Below are 20,540 nucleotides of genomic sequence, written 5' to 3'. Positions count from 1 at the left end.
CAGGAGGTGGAGTACAGGACACTGATCGCAGACTTTGTAGAGTGGTCTCAGACAAACCACCTACTCCTGAATGTGGACAGGACCAAGGAGCTGGTCACTGACTTCAGGAGGAAGAGGACACCAGTGGAGCCCATCACCATCCAGGATCTGGAGGTGGAAGTAGTGGACCACTATAAGAACCTGGGAGTCCACATGAACAGCAGACTGGACTGGAGGGACAACAGTGATGCTGTGGACAAGAAGGGACTGAGTAGACTCTAGTTCCTGAGGAAGATCAGGTATTTTAATGTCTGCAGCAAGTAGCTGGAGACTTTCTACCAGTCTGGACTTTGCTGTGGTTTGTTGGGGGAGCAGCACCAGCAGAAAGGACATCAGTAGGATGGACAAGTTGATATGAAAGGCTGGACACATGATCAGCAGAGATGTGGAAATGTTTGTCTCAGTGAGGGACAGGAGGACACTGGACAAACGTCTCTCCATCAAGGACAATCCATCTGATCCACTCCACCAGACTATAGATGGACAGAGGAGCTCATTCTCCAACAGACTGATCCAGCTCCACTCCCACAGTGAACGCTACAGGACGTCATTCATCCCCTACTCTATCCAGCTGGACAACAACAACATACCTCCATGTCATTCATGTTAATGGACACTACGGCATCTTATTAATCCTTCCGAGGGATAGAACATATCCCTAACCCTAGGAATATATATTAGGAATCCTGAATATACATTTACTTCTGACTCTAGTTGTTGTACATTTGTTTATATGCTATTTTGGGAATGTCTATACTTATTTTATTAGATTTTTATTTTATTTTATTGTTATTTTTAATTGTGGTTTGCATGAGTGTTTTTATGTGCAACCAAACTACTGTGACCAAGCAGTTTCCTTATGGATCAATAAAGTCTGTCTGAGTCTGAGTCTAAACCAAAGTATAAAGGAATGTCCATTCAAATCAAACGGTGCAGGTCTGAGTCGATGCTTGTGAGAGTCTGAAACTTAGTGACCACTTCACTGATCAAGCAGAAAAATCAAATGATGCAGTTGTTTAGTCCTCACAGTCTCCCTGTCCATTCAGTTTAGCATGCTGAGGGAACAGGTGACAGAAAGATGAGGAGAGACCCAATGGATGTCAACTCCAGGAAACATTGACACTAGAGTTAGTGGGAGGAACCAGGTCTTCTAGGAGCCCACAAGGAGAAACTCCAAGATGTGTGTCCTGGTCCTGTCCTTGACCATTAAACACAAACGTCTCTAATTTACTTCTCCGATTGAAAAGTCTCCACATGGTGAAACAAACTCATTCTCAATTCATTGTTAATGAAGCTGATCCTCTGGGGACCAAGAATGTGTTAGAAAGGTTGATATCAATCCATCATCCATCCTTTAGTCCAGATCCAGTCCATGAGGACTAAAGTAGTGGACTGAGCAACCACTGACATTAACATCAGAGCCATGCTGCTAGTGTGGCTAAAAGAAAAGAGAAGAAGAGACAGTCATGTTGATGTGAACATCAGAGAAACACATCATGGAGCTGAAATATGATCCTGCTTCCTCATTGGACTCCTTCACCTCAGCTGACTCTCTCAACAGCACACAGGTTTTTGTATTAGTCTTTTTCACTGTGTGACAGCGGCTACCCCTACCTCATCTTTGGCTCTGGAACTAAACTGTATGTGACAGGTAAGAAGAAACATTTCTTTTCCTTCACTTGTTTTATTGTAGAAGCTGAAAATGTGTTTAAAGTCAGTTTGTGCTGCTTCAGCCTTTCCATGTTAGTTTTTTCCTCATTAGTAGAGAATTCATCCTGCAGCCATTGTTCCATAAGAAAAGCTCAATCATTTCTGAAAACATGTTGAAATCTGACTGAACAACTAAAGTTCTTCTTTATTTCTGTAAATATTAGTGACGTTCCAAACATTTAGGATTTGATCATCTCAGTAATTCTGTGACATGTGTTGTTGAAAACAAGATGATATTTGATGTTCAACTATTTCAGATTGTTTTGAAGTGTCTATCGATTGGATTGGATCATTTCTGAAAGTTAGAACCTTGTCAGATCTAATGGCTGTCAGTTCTTTTTATCTGATGGTAAATGTGTCTTTAATTGATAATGGATTCATAGAAAAAGAAAAAAAACACAAAGTCAATGTGATATTAGAAGAAATAGAATTGACTCCTACAATGTTTTATTACTATCATCAGCAGAAAGTATTTCAACATTTGAACATGACTGACACAAACTTGTATATTGATGTGTTTTATTAGTGATTAAAGTCTGTGCTCTTAAATGTGGAATATTCAATACATATTGGAATCAGTCAAATGACAAATGAACAAGTGAAAAACACAATTCAGGGATTTGGAAATGATTTCCATATTTGATTAGATAGAAAATATTACAAAGACAGAAATCTAGATTTTCTTTTTCCTTTTAAAGGAATAGTTGCTTCTTTTCATTTCATGTCACAGCTAATTAGGTTGATTATTAATAAATGGTGGTGATGGAGGTGAGAGGGTTCACCTATCCATCTATCAAAAGTGGTCCAAGGAAGGAGAAGAACCAGAGACAGGCTCATGGACGGCCAAGGATCATTGAGAAGGCTGGCCCGTGTGGTCCCATCCAACAGACGAGCTACTGTAGCTCAGACTGCTGAAAAAGTTGATGCTGGTTGAACTTTGTTCTGTATTGATGAGTAGTTTAGTGATCAGAGTCCATGTAGTTTCCAGGATCAGACTGAATCCAGAGCAGTGCTGGAAGCTGCTGTTGACTGTGTGAATGTGTGTCTGCTGTCAAACTTCAGATGAGCAGGTAGTGAAGCCCGTGGTGAGCGTGTACCCAGCAGCAGCATCCAGAGCCCACCTGGAGGGGAAGAGCTCCCTGCTGTGTCTGGCCTCAGCCATGTTTCCTCCTCTGGTCCAGTTCTCCTGGAAAAGACAGAAGAAGAACGGCCCTCTGGAGGAGCTGACCCCTGCTGAGGGAGAGCAGCTGGAGTTCAGAGAGTCGGGACGCAGCGCCTCCATCATGCTGCTGCAAGGGGACGATATGTACAAGTACAGATACCGCTGCTCCGTCAAGCACGAGGGGGACACGGTGGAGGCCCAGACTCTACAAGGTAACCAAGGCTTGGTGACTGTGTTCAGCAGTGATTCAGCTTCATGTGGAGACGCTGTCAAAGAGAGCAGAGGAGCAGAGGACTGACATTTCTCACTGCAGCTCCAAACATTTGACTCCTTTTCTGTTTCAGAGCTTCCAGCTCCAGCAGCCTCCTGTCCTCCAGAGAGAGAGCCAGCAGACCTGCCAGCTCTGCAGCAAGATCACTGTAAGATCACCTGCTGCCTCTCTGCATGGACAGCTCCAATGTCCAATGAGGACACTAGAACAACTTTACAGGATTAATCTGACACTTGCACTAATTCATGTCTGTCTGTCTGTCTGTCTGTCTGTCAGTGTCCTTCCAGTCTCAGTGCAGGGTGAAGCTGCTCTGTCTCCTGTACACAGTGCTGATAGTGAAGAGTCTGGTGTACTGCTGTGGACTCTCTCTGCTGATGAGCCTCAGAAACAAGGGACCGTCCACCAACTCCACACATGCTGACTGACTGCTTTCTGCTGCTCTTTTCTCTCCATCAGATCTCATCAGTTCATCTCATTCATCACTTTGATCAGTATTCACAAATCTTGTTGTAATGTGCTTCTTTGTAATCTGTATCTTTTCATTCACGTCTTGATTGTCATCCTGGAAATAGAAACACATATATTCACATACAAATCTGCTCTTATGACGTCTTCATTCTCTAGTAGTCTAGTTTATTTCCACTTTCAACTCTGACTTGTATAATAATCATCATCAGTTTCCAGCAGGCTGTTTCTTCTGCTCTTGTGTTTCTTTCTAATAAATGCAGACTCCACCAGGCTGCTCTTTTCTTTCACTGGAACACACTCAATAAACACAAGAAAGCCACACAATCCCAGAGTCTGGCTTTGACAAACTGCTTTTTATGTGTCTTAACAAAGCAAGGCAAATACTTGAACTTGTAGATTTTGGACGTCAGTAAATAAAGTATCAAGCTGCTTCCAGTTCCTGGATGTGACGTCTATGAACCCTGTGAATGAAGCACAGACTGCTGCACTGCTAAAAAATGAAGCTGGAATGGAATTACCATGAGAAATGTGTCTCAGTGTGGTTAATGAGGTGAACTCATGAGAAATTACAAGTGATTGGGACGTTCAGACTTTTTGTTCCAATAATGAGACTTGAGGTGAACCAACATGGACGCCTGCTTCAGAACAACAGCATGACTTGTTTATCTCATGGCTTTGTGTCTCTGTCTCAGTGAGGCTTGTGTTCTGTTCTGATTCATGACAACACAACAACAGGAAGCATTATTGTTTCTAAGAGAAGATGAAAATCCTCTCATGGGATCAATTGAAAGACTTCTTCAAAGTTCTATTTATCAGAGAGGAGACATTTATGAGAGGATGGAAGATTTGAAACACACCACGATAAAAGAATTCCTTTCATTTAATGGCAAAAAGCAGTTGACCTGAAAAGGACTGATTGGAATGTAGAATAATAAATGTAAATGTGTTTCTCTGTCAGATGAAGAACACAGGTGCTTCCTGGAAAGATTCTTTAACCAGAGCTGGTGGTTGAAACTGTCATTGTGTCATTAAAGTGAAAAGCCACAGCTAACGGTGTGGAGGCTGCAGAGCACAAACCCACACAGCCCGTCTGCTGCAGGAAGGAAGTCTGATTGGCTGTCAGCAGTTTGTTTTCTGTCCTATTAACCACTGAGAACAGATTCATATCTGCTGCTGAACACACTCATCACCTCCCCTCCCTTTCTCTTGTTTTCTGTAAACCTTTTTTCCTCTGAGCCCTCCACCCACACAGAGTTGAACTGAGTCCAATCACCCACCTGAAGCTCATGTCCTGGTAACATGTTCAGGGTATCTAGAAGTTTGGATGATTAAAGATGAAATCATCAAGAAGAGCATTCATTAAATGTTATTTTATTGATCAGACACCTCTGTGATTAATGACTGATTAGGATTTATCCACTAACAGGTCCAGTTAGAGGACCATCAACTTTCAGTGTTCAGCTCTCAAACACTTGAATTTCCACTGACACACTGACCTGCTGCTAATGAAACTATTTCATGACTGTTAATTAAACCCATCCTTCATTTGATCAACATTCAAACCTCAGCACTGACTCATCAAACCGCTGGATGATAGTTTTTAACAGTCGTAGCTTCAAATCAGCTCTGCTCTTTGTTCATCTGTGGAAACAACAGTGTCGTCAGCGTAGAGTTTGACATCCACACCGACACATTTATATTAGAGAACTAATACACAAACTAAATGATCTGAAGACACAGAACTGAACCTGGTGGAACAACCACACCTGCTGGTTTAGATGGAAACACTAGATGTTACTGTAATGTTTACTGAAAATGGCTTAGGAACCATCATCAAATGGAAATCATCAACGTAAGAAATCTTTAGACAAGAAGGAACACACAACAACATTGTTATTTATAAAGATGTTGTATTTAAAAAAAATAAAAGCTGCATTAAATGCTGAAATGTCTACAATTAAGATATGATTTATTTTATGATTTATTTTACTGTAAAAAACAAGCAACACGTCATAAGAGCAGATTTGTATGTGAATATATGTGTTTCTATTTCCAGGATGACAATCAAGACGTGAATGAAAAGATACAGATTACAAAGAAGCACATTACAACAAGATTTGTGAATACTGATCAAAGTGATGAATGAGATGAACTGATGAGATCTGATGGAGAGAAAAGAGCAGCAGAAAGCAGTCAGTCAGCATGTGTGGAGTTGGTGGACGGTCCCTTGTTTCTGAGGCTCATCAGCAGAGAGAGTCCACAGCAGTACACCAGACTCTTCACTATCAGCACTGTGTACAGCAGACAGAGCAGCTTCACCCTGCACTGAGACTGGAAGGACACTGACAGACAGACAGACAGACAGACAGATATGATTTAGTGCAAGTGTCAGATTAATCCTGTAAAGTTGTTCTAGTGTCCTCATTGGACATTGGAGCTGTCCATGCAGAGAGGCAGCAGGTGATCTCACAGTGATCTTGCTGCAGAGCTGGCAGGTCTGCTGGCTCTCTCTCTGGAGGACAGGAGGCTGCTGGAGCTGGAAGCTCTGAAACAGAAAAGGAGTCAAATGTTTGGAGCTGCAGTGAGAAATGTCAGTCCTCTGCTCCTCTGCTCTCTTTGACAGCGTCTCCACATGAAGCTGAATCACTGCTGAACACAGTCACCAAGCCTTGGTTACCTTGTAGAGTCTGGGCCTCCACCGTGTCCCCCTCGTGCTTGACGGAGCAGCGGTATCTATACTTGTACATATCGTCCCCTTGCAGCAGCATGATGGAGGCGCTGCGTCCCGACTCTCTGAGCTCCAGCTGCTCTCCCTCAGCAGGGGTCAGCTCCTCCAGAGGGCCGTTCTTCTTCTGTCTTTTCCAGGAGAACTGGACCAGAGGAGGAAACATGGCTGAGGCCAGACACAGCAGGGAGCTCTTCCCCTCCAGGTGGGCTCTGGATGCTGCTGCTGGGTACACGCTCACCACGGGCTTCACTACCTGCTCATCTGGAGTTTGACAGCACACACACATTCACACAGACCACTCTGACAACTACAGACCAGGAACATCCCACAAGAGCTGCAGTTGTGGAGATGCTCTGACTCAGTGGTCATAATGTTACGGCTGATGGCTGCACATATTCAGCATACATTACAATAGAACTTCATTTCCTAAAAGTATTTGACGCTCTCTAAAATATAAATCCCAACAGAATCCAATCATTTCAAGTCAACATTTAATGGAAAGACATTATTTTCTGCTTTTGAATTTGAAGCCAACAACACGTTTCAAAGAAGTTGGGACAGAAACATGTGGACTGTGTTTCATCACATCTTCTTTTCTATCTAAAGCAATACTTGGACTACTTCCTTTGGACCTTCATTGCTCAGAGAAGTGCTGGTCATTACTCTCTCTTTTCACAAGATCATTTCTTGCTTTCTGTTCCATAGACTTGGACTGAATTGGGTCAAAGGGCTTTTGTCCACTCTCCACCTTTTGCATGGAATATGTTGCAGAATGACTGGAAACCAACTGAGTTCATTTTTCATTGAGCGCTTTGAAATCCAAACTGAGAGGACATGAGGCCGACTCTACAATATGCACTTGTTTTTAGAAGCTGCTTGTAAATTGAATCATCTTCTTTTTCTTTGTCTTTTAACTGTGTCATCTTCTAACTGTCTATCTTCTGACTTTCTATTTGCTGCTGCCTATTTTTACCAGGACTCCCTTGAAAAAGAGCTTCTCAGTCTCAGTGGGATCATCCTGGTTAAAGAAATCTAATCAAATGTGGAAATCATTTCCAAATCCCTGAATTGTGTTTTTCACTTGTTCATTTGTCATTTGACTGATTATGTGTGTATTGAATATTCCACATTTAAGAGCACAGACTTTAATCACTAATAAAACACATCAATATACAAGTTTGTGTCAGTCATGTTCAAATGTTGAAATACTTTCTGCTGATGATAGTAATAAAACATTGTAGGAGTCAATTCTATTTCTTCTAATATCACATTGACTTTGTGTTTTTTTCTTTTTCTATGAATCCATTATCAATTAAAGACACATTTACCATCAGATAAAAAGAACTGACAGCCATTAGATCTGACAAGGTTCTAACTTTCAGAAATGATCCAATACAATGGATAGACACTTCAAAACAATCTGAAATAGTTGGACATCAAACATCATCTTGTTTTCAACAACACATGTCACAGAATTACTGAGATGATCAAATCCTTAATGTTTGGAACGTCACTAATATTTACAGAAATAAAGAAGAACTTTAGTTGTTCAGTCAGATTTCAACATGTTTTCAGAAATGATTGAGCTTTTCTTATGGAACAATGGCTGCAGGATGAATTCTCTACTAATGAGGAAAAAACTAACATGGAAAGGCTGAAGCAGCACAAACTGACTTTAAACACATTTTCAGCTTCTACAATAAAACAACTGAAGGAAAAGAAATGTTTCTTCTTACCTGTTACATACAGTTTAGTTCCAGAGCCATAGATGGGGTAGCCTTTGCCGCTGCCACACAGTGAAAAAGACTAATACAAAAACCTGTGTGCTGTTGAGAGAGTCAGCTGAGGTGAAGGAGTCCAATGAGGAAGCAGGATCATATTTCAGCTCCATGATGTGTTTCTCTAATGTTCACATCAACATGACTGTCTCTTCTTCTCTTTTCTTTTAGCCACACTAGCAGCATGGCTCTGATGTTAATGTCAGTGGTTGCTCAGTCCACTACTTTAGTCCTCATGGACTGGATCTGGACTAAAGGATGGATGATGGATTGACATCAACCTTTCTGACACATTCTTGGTCCCCAGAGGATCAGCTTCATTAACACTCGCTAAATGAACTGAGAATGAGTTTGTTTCACCATGTGGAGACTTTTCAATAGGAGAAGTAACTAAGAGACGTTTGTGTTTAATGGTCAAGGACAGGACCAGGACACACATTTTGGACTTTCTCCTTGTGGGCTCCTAGAAGACCTGGTTCCTCCCACTAACTCTAGTGTCAATGTTTCCTGGAGTTGACATCCATTGGGTCTCTCCTCATCTTTCTGTAACCTGTTCCCTCAGCATGCTAAACTGAATGGACAGGGAGACTGTGAGGACTAAACAACTGCATCATTTGATTTTTCTGCTTGATCAGTGAAGTGGTCACTAAGTTTCAGACTCTCACAAGCATCGACTCAGACCTGCACCGTTTGATTTGAATGGACATTCCTTTATACTTTGGTTTAGACTCAGACTCAGACAGACTTTATTGATCCACAAGGAAACTGCTTGGTCACAGTAGTTTGGTTGCACATAAAAACTCTCTTGCATTAACATGAATAACATGGAGGTATGTTGTTGTTGTCCAGCTGGATGGAGTAGAGCAGCCTTTCTCAAACTGTGGTACGCGTACCACTAGTGGTACGCGGGCTCCCTCTAGTGGTACGCAAAATAATACTTATACTAAAATAAAATAAAATACATTTAAAAGGTGAAACACGATTTAATATATGAGAATGTATGAAAAAAAAAACTATCAACCGATGACAAAAAATGGAAGGAAATTAAGACAATAAATAAGTTAATAATTTTAAAAATCCGCAAGTGTTTCTGGGTAACGTTAGCCGATATATGTAATATTCCCGCCGTTACAGGCGCCGTTTGTAGCTGGGCTGTGATGGGAAGATGGTTTAGTTACCGTAATAACAAGGACTTTAAAAATGAAGCGTACGACAAAACTATTGTCGTGGCTGCAGTTAGGCATAGCCTGTTTTGATTTTTGTGTTTTGTTTTTTGAAGTCAAGTACAGTAACATTTCAGCACAGCACAGTTTTATTTAAATTTTAAGTACAGTTTCAAATAACATTGAAGATTTGTTTTATATTTATTTTATTACAATGATTAATTTTCATATGCAGTGCATTTTAATTGATTTTTTTATTTAAGTAAAGTTTATGATTTTCCAATTTTAAACACAGTGTTCCATCTGTGTATGATTGTTACCGTGGCCAACAATATTAAATAAACTTGTTAAATAAAACTTTTAAAATGTTTTTCATGAAAACTTTGGCCTACTCCGCTACTGTACTTTAATGTTGGTCATTAGGTGGTACTTGGAGAGCCAAGTATTTTCTCAGGTGGTACCAAGTGTAAAAAGTTTGAGAACCACTGGAGTAGAGGATGAATGACGTCCTGTAGCGTTCACTGTGGGAGTGGATCTGGATCAGTCTGTTGGAGAATGAGCTCCACTGTCCCTCTATAGTCTGGTGGAGTGGATCAGATGGATTGTCCATGATGGAGAGCAGTTTGTCCAGTGTCCTCCTGTCCCTCACTGAGACAAACATCTCCACATCTCTGCTGATCATGTGTCCAGCCTTTCAGATCAACTTGTCCATCCTACTGATGTCCTTCCTGCTGGTGCTGCTCCCCCAACAAACCACAGCAAAGTCCAGTCTGGTAGAAAGACTCCAGCTACTTGCTGCAGACATTAAAAGACCTGAGCTTCCTCAGGAACTAAAGTCTACTCAGTCCCTTCTTGTCCACAGCATCACTGTTGTCCCTCCAGTCCAGTCTGCTGTTCATCTGGACTCCCAGGTTCTTATAGTGGTCCACTACTTCCACCTCCAGGTCCTGGATGGTGATGGGATCCACTGGTGTCCTCTTCCTCATTCAGGAGTAGGTGGTTTGTCTGGGACCACTCTACAAAGTCTCTGATCAGTGTCCTGTACTCCACCTCCTGTCCATCTCTAATACACCCAACCACTGCAGAGTCATCAGAGAACTTCTGCAGGTGGCAGGACCCAGAGCTGGACTGGAGATCAGAGGTGTAAAGAGTGAACAGAAATGGAGACAGGACAGTCCCCTGTGGTGTCCCCACATTACTGACAACCAGTGGTGGTTCATCAGGTCGTGTGAATCCTTCTCTGCTGGACTAAACTTTATCAAAATCACTGACTTCCGTTTTAATATTTTCTCATTAATCTTATTAATTATTCCAATAGTTTCTTCTTTTCATGTTCTGTCTTGTCTGTCTCTCAGCTGTGGTGCTTCTGTCAGTGTAGCTTAGCATTAGAGCTTTTATCCAATCATATTTCATCATCATGTGTTGCTGGAGTCAAAGAAATCTGCCTGGGCCTTCACAGTTAAAACTGAAACACATTGTAATGACGCTGTTCCTTTAACCAATCACATTTCTAGTTGGTATTCTTAGTCCTTCTCTGTGGCCTACGGTAGCGTCAGCGTTTTACCGTCCTCTGATTGGACGGTCAGAGAGCTGCTCCGTTTTAAGCTAAGCTAGCGGTTCATATTCATCTGTTGCTAGCTGCACAACGTTAATGTTTTGATAGCTATTTGTTGAAGCCACCGTGGAGGAAGGAGGAGAGGCTATCCATTTGGTTGCAGATCTTCTTTGAAAGACATTTTCACCTTGAATTTAAATAACAAAGTAGACTCAATGATTTTCAGCAGAAACAAACAAACGACCAGCAGCTCAGGCAGGCAGCACTGAGTTAGAGACTGTCCAAGAGTCTGGAATAACCAGGGTGGACAGAAGACAGCAGAGGACTGATGGTGAACGAGGCTGAGGACAGATCTGGATCAGAGGGACTCTGTGGACAGTAAGAAGACATCCTCAGGACAGATAGAGAGAAAGGTGATAGAAGATGAGAGTGAAAGTGATTTACTGAGTATGTGATGATTGTATTTGATGAAGATCAATGTGATGATGATGATGATGATGGTAGAAAATAAATCTGATGCATGGTGGAATGGAGGCCCTACTCTTTCAGGCCAAGAGCACCTAACACCTAAACTCTAGCAGAGCCAAGCTGACTCTTCTCCTGCACTGGTCTGCTCTCTCCTGGACTGATTGTTCCCAGCCTGCCTTCAACATTGGAGTCCAACTTTTCTGAGAGGACCTGTACCTTGAAGATCTCTTTGTGTTCTTTTGCTCTTTGATTGAATTCTTTTGATTGACTTTGTATTTCTGCTCTTTGTTCTTCTCTGTCTTGTTTTCATCTTTTTTCTAACTGTTGAAATATCTGCTAACAACATCAATAAATCTGATGTCAAAGAAATAGTGAGAGCAGGAAAGAAGAATCTCCCTCAGCTCAGTATGTTTGGGACTCTGTCTGAGATGGAGGTGAAATATGTGAACCTGGGCTGTGGTTTACTGCTCTCTTCCTGTCACAAACACTGTTTGACATCTGTTCATCTGTTGGTTTTTGTTCAGGCTGCTCGCATCATTTCTCACTGTGGGCAACTCTCTTCGCACAGCCACAGAAGTAGGTGGCTGAATGATTGACTTGAACATTCTTTATCTCCAACTCACAGACGTTCTGATTATACACAACTGAGAAATCATCTATCTGAGGATGATTGGAATTTAAGACCACTTCACTAGTATTTCTGTTTATAGCAAGAATCGATCTGAATGTTTCTGTTTCTTTCTTCTGGAACCAGAGTATCCAAGGCCATTCACACTGGTCAGGTCCTTCACATCTGAAGGAGACTGTTTGACCAACTCTCCTGGTCAATGTTAACTGGTCCTGGGTCAGCACTGCTGCCATGGCAACCAGCGCTGTAGAGACACAGACAGATAGATGAAGGTTAGTGAGACAGTGTTTGTTAAAGGTGGAGTTTGTTGGAAACACTCACCTGAACACAGACAGCACAGAGCAGCAGCTGGGAGGAAAAGCATTTTGTGCAGTGGTGTATCCTCTGGTGAACCTGGGGAGAAGTGGAGCTCTGATGCAGCTGAGGCCCAACAAGGACGAGCAGTGAGATCAGACGAGGCCACGTGGTTTCTAGCAGGTCCTCAAAGCTCCCATCAGCCCCTGCAGCCCACAGATGAGACTGCTGCTGCTGATTGACAGCTCAGATGAAGCTGCTGTGTGCTTTCATGGTCTTGATTTCAATCTGACAGCAGATGAAAAAAATCTGGGTCACATGATGCAGAAAGACTAAAAAACATTCATGTTCCCACAAACACATTCAGGTTGGTGGTGAATTTAGTAACACAGACTGTTATCTGTTGTTGAAGAGCTGAGATGAAAATACTAAACTACAAATCCACACAGCTCCTCAACTCTGATTAGAGACATAAACTTCCTCCTCTTAAACTCAGACTCAACAGAAGTCATTGTATTTGGCTCTAAACATCTCAGAGATTCATCATTCATTACTGTCTGCCTCCAAATACTCTTTAAAAAGCCTCCAATTGATTCAAAATGCTGCAGCAAGAGCATTGACAGGAATTAGCAAGAGAGATCATATTACTCCAGTTTTAGCTTCTCTTCAGTGGCTCCCTTTAAAATCTACAATAGAATTTAAAATCCTCCTCCTTCCATCCAAGGCCCTTAAAGGCCTAGCTCCATCGTATCTTAAAGACCTCATTGTACCAGATCATCCCAACAGATCACTTCCATCTCAAAGTTCAGGCCTACTTGTGGTTCCTAGAGTTTCTAAAAGTAGAATGGGAGGTAGAGCGTTCAGCTATCAGGCTCCTCTCCTGTGGAACCAGCTCCCAGTTTGGGTTCAGGAGGCAGACACCCTCTCTACTTTTAAGGACAGGACTAAGACTTGATCAAGTTTATAATTAGAGCTGGACTGAACCATCCCTTAGTGATGCTGCTATAGGCCCAGGCTGCTGGGGGACGATGCACTGAGGACATGTCCTCTACTTTCTTATCTAATTTCTTCTCTATTACTAGTCCTGCAGTTCTGTGCAACTACATGTTAACTGCTGTGTGAATGAATTGAAATGAATTGAATTGAGACACGTCCGTTTGCTGCCACCTCGTGGCCATAGTCTGGAACTAAATCAGAATCAGAATCATTTATTAATCCTTCAAGGAAACTGTTTTGTTGCTGTTGCACCCATAAAGTGACAGTTGCTAGGTGACAGAGTAAATACAATAGAATAAAAAGTAATACAAAAATATATATATAAAATAAATGTCAGATGCATAAAAGTAAAGAAACAATATTGTACAAGTGTTCACAATATACAGAGGTAAGAGGTTGTAAATAAATTAAAGCATCTGAAGTGTTAAGAGTGTTTAGAGTGACCAACACTCAGTGGGAGGAGTTATAAAGTTTGATGTCCACAGGCAGGAATGAGCTCCTGTGGCGTTCTGTGGTACATTTGGGTAGAATGAGTCTGTTACTGAAGGTTCTCCTTAGACTGACCAGTGTGTTGTGGAGTGGGTGGGAGGAGTTGTCCAGGATGGTCTTCACTCTTACCAACATCCTCCTCTCTGACACTGTGTTCAAAGAGTCCAGCTCCACCTCTACAACATCACTGGCCTTGAGGATCAGTTTGTTGAGTCTATTACAGGAGCACACTGGCCACCACAGACTCAGAGAACATCCTCAACATTGTCCTATTTTTATTTCTTTGGTGAAAACCAGAGTGTGCACTGATATTAGTTTATTTAAGGCTGATTTTATCCAGAGGTGGTGCTATAAAGATGGGATATGCTCTGTGTCTGGAGATGTTCTAACTTTTAATATTGTGTTTAAGTTGTGTTGATGAAATGATGAGCTCTCTCTCTCAGTCTGCTGTCGACCAGAGAGGGAGTCAACACATTTAAATGAACAGAAAGTCAATGATATTTCTAAGGCTTCAGGTTTGCTTGATGACTATGTTCTCACTCAGGTCCTCTCAGCCTTTTGATGGTCACAGTGGTCATGGGAAGGATGTTCAAAGGTGCCAGGACCTCTGGGTCTTCTGAGCTTCAGGTTCAGACTGTGAAGGAGGACGTGAAGTTAGTGGACTATTTAATGTGCTGCTATTGTCAGAACAAAGGGCTCATATTGTGGCAGGTTGTCCTGTTATTGAAGAAGACTCTGATTTAATGGATTTGGCTCCATTTGTTATGGATGGTGTTGTCTCGTTGCCTGGTAACGACCATAAAATCCCAGAGAAGATCTTTTATTTTGGAGGGAGTCTGACCCTTTGATAATGGATCTACTGTAGGTTCTGTTTTGCCATGAAACATATTGGTGAGCTGCTGCATGAAGTCTTTGTGGAATCAGACTTGGTGTCAGGTGAAGTGGCTGTAGGAGTTGGTCCCAGTTTTTAAGGGGATTGACTTTCTAATGGGGAATGACTCTTAGCTTTATTGAGTGACACTGATTCCCATTAGACAGACTCCAAATGAGCTTGACCTGAAGTTTCCAGCAGTTCCAGCAGCTTGTGCTGTTACTCTATCTACACGTAAACTGGACCAGGAGGAAGTTGATGTGAGTGACAGTTTATTTTCTGATTCTAGTGTTGGTCACTCGTGTTCTTCAGAAGTTACAGAGGATGTCACGAGTTCAAAGATGGTTTCTCAGTTTGATCAGCTGTCTCTGTCTGGTGAACAGCTGATTGCTGAGTAAAAAGGTGATGCTAGCTTATCTCCTTCACTTGAAGCTGCAGTAGAGGGAGATGGTGCTCAGTCTTTGACAACGGGTTCTTTTGGGACGGACCGCTTGATGTGTGGATATGATGGGTTCAGAGGAGCTGTCCAGTGCTGAAGTTACCTCTCCTTGTGTTAGCCTGGCAGTAGAGAGGGTTCAGAGGAGCTGTCCAGTGCTGAAGTGAGGGACTGTGGTTTGTCAGTGGCCTTGACCCAAGGAAAGTTGTCAAACTCTGACATGTTGATCAATCTCTCAGGTTGCTTGGCTCATCTTTCTGATGTACAGTGTTCTGATCTGGTAGAGTTCACTGAGTCTAGTAAATCCTTGTTTGCTGATACTCCTTATATCACTATATATATATCACTATATCTTCAGCTGACTGCACCTTTAAACAGCTTGAACATTTCCAGAAAATGATGGCATTGCTTCAGAAGCTTCTGATTGGCTAGCTGACATCATCTGAGTCAACTGGACGTGTATCTGTGGATGTATTTTAAGGCCTACCTTCAAAGGTTTTATTTAACATCATGGGAAAATCAAAAGAAATCAACCAAGACCTCAGAAAACAAACTGTGGACCTGGACAAGTCTGGTTCAAGCTTGGGAGCAGTTTCCAAATGTCTGAAGGAACCACGTTGATGTGTAGAAATAATACTACACATCATGGGACCAGGACACCATCATAGTGCTCAGGAAGGAGACACATCCTGTCTTCTAGAGATGAACGGACTTTGGTACCAGAAGTTCAGATCAGTCCCAGCAGCAAAGGACCATGTGAAGACACTGGAGGAAACGGCTACAAAAATGTCTGTATCCACAGTAAAACAAGTCCAACATCCACATGACCAGAAAGAAGACACTGCTACACAACACCCAGAAAAATGTCACTGATAGATTTTTACAGAGCAGTGTTTCATGTGTACAGGACACCAAGGTTTTCCAGCAGAAATATAAAGTGTCTTATTCCTGTTAGCATCATCATCCACTCCAACAGCTCCATCTCCAAACACAGAACACTGACAGTCCTGTTTGTTCCCGCTCTAACACTGAATGGAGGATTCAGACTGGCTGGAGTGAAGCAGTGTGCTGTTTGAACCAGCAGAGGGCGGCAGAGGGACTGTTTGATTCTCTCCAGGAGAACATGGAGACAGCAGATTGGATTGAAGGAAACATTCATGTGATTGACATGACAGTGTTGACAGCAGCCAGAAGTGCAAAGATTAAAAGGAAAGAAAGTGTCCAAGTACAGTAAGTGATACTGATCATACCTGCTGAATATCATGAAAGAAGAGATAGAGAGAGATCCAGTCTGAAAAGAAGGAGGAATGAAATGATTCATGGATGAGGAGATTTTCATTTTCATTGATCAAACTCATCATTGGAGTTTTTCTTTGAATGCTAAAGCTGCAGATGTGAACAGCTCCAGTGGTAATGAACAAGCAGCTGACACCATCATGACTCTGTTTGTCCAGAACTTGGTGGATGTTCTGCGTCCAGAGCTCCCAGCTGTTTTTCTCAACCATTGTGTGTCATTTGTGTCTGGATGCCTTTGTACTTCCAGTGACTCACCACAGGATGACGCTGCTTCTCTTTGCTTCTTCATTTCAAAATGATCAGAGCTGATCAAACATGTCAGAGCAGGAAATCTCTTCTAACTGAGCAAAATCTCTCAGAGTCACTGAGCTTTGATTCTACTTTTAGGAGTTGAAGTCAAACATTTGATCTTCTGCTTTCACTTGTCAAATTCCTCCTGTATGTCCTGAGAGATATTAAAGCTGCACAGTAATATTACATATTACACAGTAAAGCTGCTCTATCAAGGATTTTTAATGCTTTCATCTCTTTAAATGTCAAATAGTTAGAGTTCAATCAGAGTTGAGGAGCTGTGTGGATTTGTAGTTTTGTATTTTCATCTCAGCTCTTCAACAACAGATAACAGTCTGTGTTACTAAATTCACCACCAACCTGAATGTGTTTGTGGGAACATGAATGTTTTTTAGTCTTTCTGCATCATGTGACCCAGATTTTTTTCATCTGCTGTCAGATTGAAATCAAGACCATGAAAGCACACAGCAGCTTGATCTGAGCTGTCAATCAGCAGCAGCAGTCTCATCTGTGGGCTGCAGGGGCTGATGGGAGCTTTGAGGACCTGCTAGAAACCACGTGGCCTCGTCTGATCTCACAGCTCGTCCTTGTTGGGCCTCAGCTGCATCAGAGCTCCACTTCTCCCCAGGTTCACCAGAGGATACACCACTGCACAAAATGCTTTTCCTCCCAGCTGCTGCTCTGTGCTGTCTGTGTTCAGGTGAGTGTTTCCAACAAACTCCACCTTTAACAAACACTGTCTCACTAACCTTCATCTATCTGTCTGTGTCTCTACAGCGCTGGTTGCCATGGCAGCAGAGCTGACCCAGGACCAGTTAACATTGACCAGGAGAGTTGATCAAACAGTCTCCTTCAGATGTGGAGGAACTGATCAATGTGACTGGCCTTGGATATTCTGGTTCCAGAAGAAAGAAACAGAAACATTTAGATGGATTCTTGAAATTAACAAAGATACTAGTGAAGTGAACTTAAATTCCAATCATCCTCAGAAAGATGATTTCTCAGTTGTGTACAATCAGAACGTTTGTGAGTTGAAGATAAAGAAAGTTAAAGTCGATCATTCAGCCACCTACTACTGCTACTGTGAGAAGGATGATGCCCACAGTGAGAAATGATGCGAGCAGCCTGAACAAAAACCAACAGATGAACAGATGTCAAACAGTGTTTGTGACAGGAAGAGAGCAGTAAACCACAGCCCAGGTTCACATATTTCACCTCCATCTCAGACAGAGTCCCAAACATACTGAGCTGAGGGAGATTCTTCTTTCCTGCTCTCACTATTTCTTTGACATCAGATTTATTGATGTTGTTAGCAGATATTTCAACAGTTAGAAAAAAGATGAAAACAAGACGGAGAAGAACAAAGAGCAGAAATACAAAGTCAATCAAAAGAATTCAATCAAAGAGCAAAAGAACACAAAGAGATCTTCAAGGTACAGGTCCTCTCAGAAAAGTTGGACTCCAATGTTGAAGGCAGGCTGGGAACAATCAGTCCAGGAGAGAGCAGACCAGTGCAGGAGAAGAGTCAGCTTGGCTCTGCTAGAGTTTAGGTGTTAGGTGCTCTTGGCCTGAAAGAGTAGGGCCTCCATTCCACCATGCATCAGATTTATTTTCTACCATCATCATCATCATCATCATCACATTGATCTTCATCAAATACAATCATCACATACTCAGTAAATCACTTTCACTCTCATCTTCTATCACCTTTCTCTCTATCTGTCCTGAGGATGTCTTCTTACTGTCCACAGAGTCCCTCTGATCCAGATCTGTCCTCAGCCTCGTTCACCATCAGTCCTCTGCTGTCTTCTGTCCACCCTGGTTATTCCAGACTCTTGGACAGTCTCTAACTCAGTGCTGATTGCTGACACAAACCTGTTTAATGGATTTATTTGACCCATTCATTATCAGATACTTTATTTTTCCCTACAGGATCATTCATTTATAGCTTTTCCACATGCATCCCATTCACAGACAGTCAGTCAAATAATTAAACAAGTAACCCAAGAAAGCAATAAGTGCATAGACACACAATAATCAATCACAAAATCAGTAGTAAATGTGATCTGGTTGGCTGATTATTGTCGGTCAGCTGCTCAGCCCCCCTTAACACACTTAAAAACACTTAAAACATTCGGACTCTGTCATCACCTTCATATCTCAGCTTAAAACTTATTTATTCAGACAGGCCTCCTCTGGTCCATAGTCTGACTTCTATTATATCTATTATACACTACTATATGTTCTATATATATATGTATGTGTTTATTTTAATTGTGTTTTATTTTAACAATTCTGTACAGTGAACTTGAGTGTCCTGAAAGGCGCCTATAAATAAAATGTATTAATGTTATTATCATAGATTTTACTCTGTCTGACTTGTTCCTCCCAGATCGTTCCAAATTCTTCTACTTAGTGTCAGTCATTTTTTTTGTCCCTTACAGAGAACCCATTGAACCAGCAGAGAAAGGAAAATGTTAAAGGCTTTCAATGACAGACTGACAGAAGTTACATAGAATAGTATAACAGACATTAAAAGAACATCGTTTCCTCATTAGATGAATTCTTTGGTGACCCTGTTTGACAATAAGCTCAGTGTTTTCTTTAAAGTTGAGCTGTGAGTCAAACATAGAGCCAAGATATTTGTAGGAGTCAACAACGTGGACCTGCTGGTTGTGAATGATGCTGGCTTTCAGTGTGTCCTGACGTAGCCACATTTAGATCCAAGAAGTGATCATCACAGCATTTAATGAAGGCAGGTAGGGGCTGAGCATGACCTGAACCTTGGCCCTGAAGGAGGGTCAGAAGGAAAGTGTCATCTGAAACATGCAGCTGCCCTCTTGTGACGTTCTCCAGCTGTCTGTGTACATAATAAAAAGTAGTGTTGACAGGATGCAACCCTGGGGCGAGTCTGTGTTAGAAAGCCTGATGCTGGACATGCATCCATTCACTAAGACCTCTAAGAGTGGGCAACAGTGGTTCACGGTTCTGTGCCCTGTGTTTTTGACATGTTTCGCACCTGTCCACTATTTGACGTGTCTGTGCTGTGATACCAGGCCACCAAACTGACTCTCTAGCTCTGGCCCTGCATTTTGAGATCCCCTGATGGCCTTCATGCAGACGCTGAAGAACATCTGCTCTCAGGGGGGGTGGTATCACAAGTCTTTCTCCCTTTATGAGAAGGCCGTGAGCGAGATGAAAGTCCATTCTGTGCTGCCAGTACGGCTTAACATCTGGATCTATCTTGAATTTCTCTGGCCAACCTGTGAGACAGTGTTCTGTCACTTTTTTGCACACTTTGTCCTCTTTTTGCGCTCTCTTTATTTCCTCCAGTCTTTTGTCTGTGGCTGGGAGACAGGTCACAACACAGTCTATGAAGACCTCCACTTCTTTCTCCAGCTGAAGATCTCCTGCAGAGGGAGGACCACTTAATGGGGCTCTGGATAGGGCATCAGCTGTGATGAGGTTCTTCCCTGGAACATGGATGATGTTGAATGAGAAGCGTAGCAGCCTCAGATGAAATCTCAGGATCCGTGGTGGAAGATCATCCAAACCTCTTGTGCTCAGTAGAGGAACCAGGGGCTTATGGTCTGTCATTAGTGTGAACTGTAGACCCATAAGACATGATGAGAGTCTTTCAGAAGCCCACGTGACTGCTTGCGCCTCTTTTTCAATTTGCGTGTAGCGTCGCTCTGTGTCTGTTAGTCCTCTTGAGATGTAGGTTACTGGTCGCCACGAACCATCAGTCTGTTTCTGTGTGAGCACGGCTCCAATACCGTATGGCCATGCATCTGCAGCAACCCTTGTGTCGGCCGTGTTGGAGTATCGAGCGAGCACTTCTGGAGAGCTCAGTATCTCTTTCACTCTCTGAAACGCTGTTTCCTGGGGCTCTGCCCA

General features: G+C 42.3%; 2 protein-coding genes across 3 annotated transcripts; one reads left to right on the top strand and one right to left on the bottom strand.

The window, feature by feature from the left end:
• Positions 1–1,552: 1,552 nt before the first annotated feature.
• LOC311490122 (uncharacterized protein) lies at positions 1,553–4,705 on the top strand. Its single transcript, XM_084547480.1, has 3 exons — positions 1,553–3,123; positions 3,256–3,330; positions 3,459–4,705. The coding sequence occupies exons 1-3, from the start codon at positions 2,787–2,789 to the stop codon at positions 3,605–3,607; spliced, it is 561 nt and encodes a 186-aa protein (XP_084403606.1). The 5' UTR covers positions 1,553–2,786; the 3' UTR covers positions 3,608–4,705.
• A 791-nt stretch (positions 4,706–5,496) lies between these two features.
• Positions 5,497–8,675, bottom strand: LOC311490048 (uncharacterized protein). Of its 2 annotated transcripts, XM_084547386.1 has the most exons (4): positions 8,115–8,675; positions 6,328–6,639; positions 6,121–6,195; positions 5,497–5,992 (listed from the first exon to the last, which is right to left on the bottom strand). In XM_084547386.1, exons 2-4 carry the CDS (start codon positions 6,539–6,541, stop codon positions 5,844–5,846), a joined length of 438 nt encoding a protein of 145 aa, XP_084403512.1. In that variant the 5' UTR covers positions 6,542–6,639; positions 8,115–8,675; the 3' UTR covers positions 5,497–5,843. The 2 variants fall into 2 exon arrangements, with proteins under 2 accessions (XP_084403512.1, XP_084403511.1); XM_084547385.1 differs by having other exon boundaries at positions 6,328–8,675.
• Between the last annotated feature and the right edge of the window lie 11,865 nt (positions 8,676–20,540).

The sequence above is a fragment of the Chelon labrosus genome, assembly GCF_963514085.1.
Source record: "Chelon labrosus genome assembly, chromosome: 6".
Taxonomy (NCBI): domain Eukaryota; kingdom Metazoa; phylum Chordata; class Actinopteri; order Mugiliformes; family Mugilidae; genus Chelon; species Chelon labrosus.
This window is presented reverse-complemented; position numbering and strand designations above follow the sequence as displayed.